Source organism: Linepithema humile, chromosome 1 (assembly GCF_040581485.1).
Source record: "Linepithema humile isolate Giens D197 chromosome 1, Lhum_UNIL_v1.0, whole genome shotgun sequence".
Classification (NCBI taxonomy): domain Eukaryota; kingdom Metazoa; phylum Arthropoda; class Insecta; order Hymenoptera; family Formicidae; genus Linepithema; species Linepithema humile.
Window position 1 is genome coordinate 17570201 of NC_090128.1, and position 9037 is coordinate 17579237.

Genomic DNA, 9037 nt, shown 5'->3' on the forward strand with positions numbered 1-9037 from the left:
CAGGAGGTCAGATGGGAGTTTTTTGCGGGTGAAGAATAATTTAATAACGCCTCGATGTAAGCCCGATACGCGTAAGCGTTGTTTAGGGGTGACACGAGTTTTTGATTGAAATATATGTCGATTTGGTTGAACATGGAATGCAGTAAATGATTTACAGGGCCTACTTTGAACTCGGGGGTGCCAGCGGCGGTACCGCCTCCTGCTAGGGGGGAAGATTCTACGCGTACGCGAAGACTCAACATGGTGTGTGTGAGATCTAGATAATCTTCCCCATGGCCGGGTATGACGAATTCTATAGGCGCGTCGTCCGCGAGCGACGTTACGGGTTTGTAATAAATCCATTGCGATCTTTCGATGCTGGTTTGTGTAGGCGGTAAAGAAAAGAGATCGAGTTCACTCTTTAAGCACTCGTTTTAATGTGTATGAAGAAAGGACATGCTCCGTAAATTCCTAATTCACACGTCGATTAAGAGAATATGTCGGCTACACTGCGTTTCTTGACTCGACGGCAGCATCCTGTGGATGGCTTTTTTTTGTTGTTGGTCTTTCTACCTGCCGTGCGTATTTTCTTCGTTGCCCTTTTTTTGTTCGTGATTTTTCTTCGCGCGTTGCTATTCTTCGACAATTTCTTTTTGTTCGTCTGACGACGACGGCGCTTAGAAACAGCGTTGCGTCTTACGTGACTGAAGAAAGGAAACTGAAGCGCAGCTGTTTTCGCGGATACTTTATAACCTGTTCCCTTCATCAAGCTAGTTATTTTTTCTTTGGCTTTTCTTTTGAGATTTCCGCTCGATTCCTTGAGACGAGATTTGACCGCCTCCTTGAACGGCGTATTATTTTCGACATCCTCCATCACGTTAACGCCGGCTCGTAAAGCTTCTTTACCAACCGCTCGTACACCTTTACTCAGATAAGGAAGCACCTTCCTGAATAATCCTCCGAGAAAACTACCGATTTTGTGTCCTCGTTTATAGGGTGCTCCGACGAAAACCCTCGTGATTCCTCCGCTCCTACCTCCGCTATCGTAATATTCGTGGTCCTCCGGTCTAGCCATAGCGAGCGGCTTTTCCGACTAATTTTTTCTTACTGGAAACGTCTAAAGTGCAACGTCACCGTTAGCGTTCCCGATTGGAATGGTATTCTTTTTCCGAATTGATCTTTTATATCTATTTCAATCCTACGGAAATACGTTGTCGTAATGGTATATAATGCGGGACGGAGAAATGTTTCACTTGATTCGCTCCGTACGCGTAATAATGACCGTAATGTTGCAGCTCGACCGATACTATTCAAAGAAGTGGAGTTTGCACATCGCCGGTTATATAAGGTTCACTAATATCACAATAAACAAAGAGTTTATCGGGAATACCGCGCAGCAATCCGTGCGGTTCGAGAGTATAGAAATTTCCAGCGCGCCCTCCTTGTTCCCTTTTAAACCCGAGTTTAATAAAAGGCGCTGTAAAAATATCTTTGGAATTAGGATTAGTTGCAGTAAGTGTGGTATAGAATGCAATTTCACTAGTCATTAAGGCCCCACCGCAACCGAGTATTCGTAGAAGATTATCGGAAACGTTTATATGATGAATCAGATTGCATTTATTTTCATCGCATGTAATCTCGAACAAGATTTTATCACCACTAGCGTCTTCTAGTGTCAAATTAATATGCAAATTCGCATTTTTGCACGCCGAATTAATAGCGGAGATAAGTTCCTCGATATTTTTGTAAATATCATTCGGTATTACTCTTTGCGTCGACGTTAACGTCGTCCCGTCTTTCTTCGTCTCGCGACCATTTTCAATATCGACGAATCTAATGAATTTTTTACCGTGATTTATGTGTAAAAAAGTAGTGGGAAATTGGATCTCGTTAAGCGCGACTTCCCATTCGCCGTGTAAGTGTATAGGATGAGGTAATTCTGTAATGAAGGAAGTGGTTGCATTGTCCGGAAAATAACGCATACTACTATTGCTGGGAAGAATCAAGAGAAATTGATCCGTCCTCATTTCGAACAAACGGAGTTAAGGGGATCCTACAGTTCTTCTTTACCGACATTATTTTTACAAACACTAATCTTTTTTTTAGCTATACAGATTGAAAAATCCTTCTCCACAATTCAAGTACTTATAATAACGAAGAACGGATGCTATAATATTTAGTAAAAAACAGAAAAAAATTTTAAATTACAGTTTTGTTATCTGCACGTGGCGTCAATATTTGTTTAACTTTAAAATTCTGCAGTTTTTCTGTGCGAAAGACATAGCGTCCGTTTTCGGTCTAATATGAAAGAATATCTGTGAATTTTTAAAAGTAAGTTTGGAAGCCTAATAAAAAAGATTAGTGTCTGTAAAAATTTATGCATATGTGTGTGTGCGAGATTGAGGTACGAGAGTAAAACAGAGCAATAAATTAGTTGGCTAATATTAGAACAGATGGAGCTAAAACTTGCCTGTTTACTCGATAAGAACAGACAATACTATCCTTGTTATTTCATCCTTGCGTGAGAGAGTAATATATATGTGTACGCACTAATACTATTAAACTCGTTCTTTTCTCTTTCTATCGTACATTTATTCTGTCTCTTTCTAAGTGCTCGCTTACAACATATCGCTAATTGCATCGACTTCATGCTTTTCTCACATATCTGCTTACATTTTTACTTACGGTTCTCTCTCTCTCTCTCTCTCTCTCTCTCTCTCTCTCTCTCCCTCTCCCTCTGCAAGTTGATTATTATATTCTTTCATTTGTATCATTATTTTTTTATCATTTATATGGTTTTTATTTTTATAGTTCTCATCTGCCTAAATAACAATAATTTATGCATTTTTAATTTTATAGCATATTTTATTGCATTTTATTTTGTAGTATATTTCATGTATACTGCAAAATAAAATGCATAAATAAATTTATTATATAGAAAGATGAGAACCATAAAAATAAAAGAATATAAAAATTAAAATAAAAGTCACACGAATGAAAAAAGATAATGATACAAATGAAAGATTATAATTATAAATTAGCAGGGAGAAGGGGGGAAGGAGAAAGAGAGAAGGAGAGAGAGAGAGAGAGAAGCGCGAGTAAACATGTGGCAGATATATGAGTGGAACATGAAGCACTGATGTACAGAGCGATATGCAATAAACAAGCGATTAGAAAAACACAGATATAAGTATATTATAAAAAAAATAAAAAAAAATAAAATTAATTTAAAAAAATAAAATTAATTAATAATAAGAGGAATGGGAAGGAAAGAAATTTAACATAAATATATAAAATTATTTTATTTTTTATTTTTTTATAAAATTTTATGAAATACATAAAATTATATAATACGAAATGACAAGTTTGAGACAGTTTTTAATAATAATATCCCCCGGACGGCGCGGGTACAAATCCAAATGATGCCGGCGGCGCAGGCATATAACCGGATAGTGTCGGTGGCGCGGGCATGTATCCGGATGGTGCCGATGGCACAGACGCATATCCAGAAGCTGCAGGCGGCGCGGGCATATATCCAGGAGGTGCCGATGGCACAGACGCATATCCAGAAGCTGCAGGCGGCGCGGGCATATATCCAGGAGGTGCCGATGGCACAGACGCATATCCAGAAGCTGCAGGCGGCGCGGGCATATATCCAGGAGGTGCCGATGGCACAGACGCATATCCAGAAGCTGCAGGCGGCGCGGGCATATATCCAGGAGGTGCCGATGGCACAGACGCATATCCAGAAGCTGCAGGCGGCGCGGGCATATATCCAGGAGGTGCCGATGGCACAGACGCATATCCAGAAGGTGCAGGCGGCGCGGGCATATATCCAGGAGGTGCCGATGGCACGGACGCATATCCAGAAGGTGCAGGCGGCGCGGGCATATAACCAGGAGGTGCCGATGGCACGGACACATATCCAGAAGGTGCAGGCGGCGCGGGCATATATCCAGGAGGTGCCGATAGCACGGACACATATCCAGAAGATGCAGGCGCGGGCATGTATCCGGATGGTGCCAGTTGGAGCCCGTACCCTGGTGCGGTGTGCCGTTTAAAATTGGCATACTTCCTCTGCTTTTTTCTTTGTTGATTGATTGCTTGACGCACCGCATCATTAATATTCTGAAAAATAATATAAATATTAGTACTTTTACACAGATACACATACACACATGTATGTAACTATTCAAAAACAGAAGACAGAAGAGATTTGGATAAAAAAAGAAAAATATATAAAACAAAACTTCTGTATAAAGCTCTGATACAAATCACATAAAGAAAATAAAAAGCAAACGAGTCGAATTGGTTATTATTACATATATTACAGATTTTTTTTTATAAAATGATAAATAGAAACGTTTCTGCCTATATTTTCCTCTGTATAAATAGTAAAATAAATTAAACTTACATTATTATAAAAAATAAAATTATGTCGTTTGCATCCTCTATCTGCAATGGAAAATAATTTGACAAGCTTGATAAAAAGTTATGTCCAAGTTATTGTATTTCTTATTGATGATAATCATTGGAAAAATTAGATCGTCGATACTATAGAATAATAAAATAAAATATAGAAATACCAAAATTATAATATATAAAAAGCAATTATTATATTATAATTGTAATTACAATAAAAAATTACAATTATAATATAATAATTTCTTTTTATATATTATAATTTTGGTATTTCTATATTTTTTTTATTATTCTATAGTATCGACGATCTAATTTTTCCAATGATTATCATCAATAAGAAATACAATAACTTGGACATAACTTTTTATCAAGCTTGTCAAATTATTTTCCATTGCAGATAGAGGATGCAAACGACATAATTTTATTTTTTATAATAATGTAAGTTTAATTTATTTTACTATTTATACAGAGGAAAATATAGGCAGAAACGTTTCTGTTTATCATTTTATCAAAAAAAGCTCTAATATATGTAATAATAACTTGGCTCATTTGTCTTTAATTTTTTCTTTATGAGAAAAATATATAATACTATAAATACCATAAAGAACTAACCTTTCTTACATCTTGGCCTATTCTTCCTGTCTGGATATTCGCCCTGTCTGCTAACGGCGACGTCGCCGCAGTCCTCGTGTTCGATGTTGACGGTACCACCGGTATCGTCGTCGGGGTCCTCGTGTCCGATGTTGACGGTGCCGCCGGCACTGTCGCCGGGGTCCTCGTGTCCGATGTTGACGGTACCACCGGTATCGTCGTCGGGGTCCTCGTGTCCGATGTTGACGGTGCCGCCGGCACTGTCGCCGGGGTCCTCGTGTCCGATGTTGATGGTACCACCGGTACCGTCGCCGGGGTCCTCGTGTCCGATGTTGATGGTACCGCCGGCACTGTCGCCGGGGTCCTCGTGTCCGATGTTGATGGTACCACCGGTACCGTCGCCGGGGTCCTCGTGTCCGATGTTGACGGTGCCGTCGGCACCGTCCCCCTTCGTCCTGACGGCAAGTTGCCTTCGCTTCGTGCTGCAATAAAAAAAAATATTTTAATTTTTACATGACAGACAGAACGAGAGAAATAACGAGAGAGAGAGAGAGAAATTATGCTTTTTATAAAATTTATAAAGTTGATATATATATATATATAAATACTTACATCGTTTACTCATCGCGTCTCTCGGCTTCACTATTTCTGGACACCAGTGATGCAAGATTCAGCATTCTGCATCATGCGCGACATGAGGGGAAGAGCCTCCACCATGGCGGCACCACACAAGCGAGCATCGCGTCCATGTGCACTCGCCGTTCCAACAACGTACGACTCACACGGCGAGCGCACACGGACGCGATGCTCGCTTGTTTGGTGGGGGCTCTTCCCCTCATGTCGCGCATGATGCAGGATGCTCAATCTTGCATCACTGCTGGACACTAAGAACACACACACATACACATACACACACACACATACACACACACACACACACACTATTTATTTTACGCGCGCGCGCGTGCGACTGCGCTACATACGCGTTGCATTTGTTGCATTACCGAAGTTTTTCTTGTAAGGCAGCCGGGCTGGGCTGCCCCTCACGCGCCGTAGCAAATGCAGTTTCATAAATCAAAAACTAAATATACATAAATAATATTTTTATAACATATTTAATTAAAAATTATCCGATTGATATTGTGTTTGGTATCAGTTTAATCATAAAAATCTTATTAATTCATAACAATAATTTTTTAATTGATGAAATACAAAGTAAAGATTTGTTTTATAATTAAAATTTTATAATAATTACAGATATAAATATATAGATGAAGAAATCCTCGCGACATATCTTCCGGTCGGGCCGACCCATTACGCGCCGTAGCAAATGCAATAATACATTACGAGCGCGCGGACCTCAATGGACATGTATCTTTGTAAATTTGTATATATTTGAGAATAAATTGAAAGAGAATGAGATTTCTATTCTTTTTTAATTTCTTAAATATTTTTTTCTCAAATATATATAAATTCACAAAAATATATATCCACTGGAATTCGCGCACTCGTAATGTATTACTGCATTTGTTACGGCGCGTAATGCCCTATCTACACCGAAGGATGATCCTGCTTGTGGCTCATCCGAGCGAGTAATGTAGACGCATTGAAACACATTGAAAATCACACTGAAGGCAAAAGTGATCGGATGAGCCACAAGCAGGATCATCCTTCGGTGTAGATAGGGCATAAAGGGCCGGCCCGACCGGCAGATATGTCGCGAGGATTTCTTTATCTATATATTTATATCTGTAATTATTATAAAATTTTAATTATAACACAAACCTTTACTTTGTATATTATCAATTAAAAAATTATTGTTATGAATTAATAAGATTTTTATGATTAAACTGATACCAAACACGATATCAATCAGATAATAATTAATTAAGTATGTTATGAAAATATTATTTATGTATATTTAGTTTTTGATTTATGAAATGACACCAAATACGACACAAATAAGATAATTTTTAGCATTTGTTATTATATAAGGCCGCGGATCAAAGAACTTGCTCTGCGCTCGAAATCGTGTAAAAGTATTGTCCAAACGTCTCAGAGCATGAAAATTTTGAAAGTTGCAAAATTAATTTTTTTAAATATAGACTGTAGAGAATGACGAGACGGAACTTTTTTCTATTTGCAGTTTTTTTGTTCGATGCTTATTTTTAATAATAAAAATAAAAAAGTGAAAAATTTTTATCCCCAAATTCAATAAAATTTTAAGATATAAATCGTCGTAATTTGGCCAAATTTTGTTGAAATTGTTTGAAATTTGGTATACGCATGCAGTATAGTCTAGCGATGCCTACAAAACAATAAAAAGCTGAAAATCGCCTATTGTTTAATAATAATTAATTGCAAATTGAGGCCAATGGGTAACTACGTTTTTTTAGTTTTACTGACAAAAAGTATCGAGGGAACTTAAAATTTGAAACAACTTCCAGTGAGACATTTGTTCCTCTCTATTGAAGGAAGATTTCTGGAAACTTTCAGATCGATTCATTGAAAATTTGCGGAAATATGTATTTTATAAGAAAACATGCAACGCCGCTAATGATAACTCTGTGAGCGCTGAACACCATCAAGCAGCGTACTCGCCGTTCAACTTTCCAGGATTCGATTTTATAATGATTTCTTACAACTCTATTGTTATTTGTTAAATTATTACCGTCCTAGAGACCGCGTCTCTGGAGTGTATGTGAAATATTTCAAAATAATAATAATAAAAGTATTTAATTAAGAAACCGTATAAATAATAGTTCATCATTTCGATATTTCGTGGAGAGTGAGCGATTGTTCAAATGTATAACTATTAAAAAATCATTATAAAATCGAGTCCTTGAAAACCGAACGGCGAGTACGCTGCCTGATGGTGCTCAGCGCTCACGGAGCTATCATTGGCGGCGTCGCATGTTTTTTTATAAAATGCATATTTCCGCAAATTTTCAATGAATCGATCTGAAAATTTCTAGAAATCTTCCTTCAATAGAGAGGAACAAATGTCTCACTGGAAGTTGTTTCAAATTTCAAGTTCCCTCGATACTTTTTGTCAGCAAAACTAAAAAAACGTAGTTACCCATTGGCCTCAATTTGCAATTAATTATTATTAAACAATAGGCGATTTTTAGCATTTTTATTGTTTTGTAGGCATCGCTAGACTATACTGCATGCATATACCAAATTTCAAACAATTTCAACAAAATTTGGCCAAATTACGACGATTTATATCTTAAAATTTTATTGAATTTGGGGATAAAAATTTTTCACTTTTTTATTTTTATTATTAAAAATAAGCATCGAACAAAAAAACTGCAAATAGAAAAAAGTTCCGTCTCGTCATTCTCTACAAGTCTATATTTAAAAAAACTAATTGCAACTTTCAAAATTTTCATGCTCTGAGACGTTTGGACAATATTTTTACACGATTTCGAGCGCAAAGCGAGTTCTTAGATCCGTGCCCTCATATGTTTGCAACAAAAATACCGTTATAGTATCATATACTGACACAGTACGATCCATAGCGACATTGGTAAATGCGAGCTTGTCACCGTGACGAACTCGGTTCAAATCCGAGTAGGACGCACGGTCTTTTCTCGCAAAAGGCGAGTCGGCACCGTCAACATTGGACATGAGGAGACACATACCTGCACCATTCCCCCCCCCCCCCAAGCAGACAACGTAATTCGTATCGTCTGATCTCACAATCAGGATATGTGTCCGCGCCATCTGCACCTTCTGGATATATGCCCGCACCAAATAACTTCTGGATCGTTTATTTTTGCAAATTTTAAAGAAAATAAAATAAATTAGTTAATAAATTCACAAGTTGAATATTAATTTTATCAAACTAGTAACTATATTTTATTAATGTACATATATGTAACTTTTATCTTTATTTTATCAGTCTTTATATCATAATATTTACAACTTTTTAATTACGCCAATGTTCAGAATGTTATATTGCACATGTAGAAAATGTCTGATTTTCTTTTATATATATCTGGAAATAGGGTTTTAAAAACAAATATTTCAGACAAAAGTT

The 9037-nt window shown here is 37.3% G+C and overlaps 1 protein-coding gene across 1 annotated transcript; it reads right to left on the reverse strand.

Annotated features, from left to right (window-relative positions):
• Window positions 1-2053: 2053 nt before the first annotated feature.
• On the reverse strand, window positions 2054-5840 carry LOC136996950 (protein enabled homolog). Its single transcript, XM_067346898.1, has 3 exons — window positions 5707-5840; window positions 5014-5599; window positions 2054-4107 (listed from the first exon to the last, which is right to left on the reverse strand). The coding sequence occupies exons 1-3, from the start codon at window positions 5838-5840 to the stop codon at window positions 3358-3360; spliced, it is 1470 nt and encodes a 489-aa protein (XP_067202999.1). The 3' UTR covers window positions 2054-3357.
• Window positions 5841-9037: the final 3197 nt, after the last annotated feature.

Coding starts and splice junctions, on each gene's coding strand:
- LOC136996950 (XM_067346898.1), bottom strand. CDS start 5,840: ATGCGCGACATGAGGGGAAGAGCCCCCACCAAACAAGCGAGCATCGCG. Junction 5,600..5,706: donor GCTTGTGTGGTGCCGCCATG/GTGGAGGCTCTT, acceptor AAACGATGTAAG/TATTTATATATATATATATA. Junction 4,108..5,013: donor TAGGCCAAGATGTAAGAAAG/GTTAGTTCTTTA, acceptor ATTATTTTTCAG/AATATTAATGATGCGGTGCG.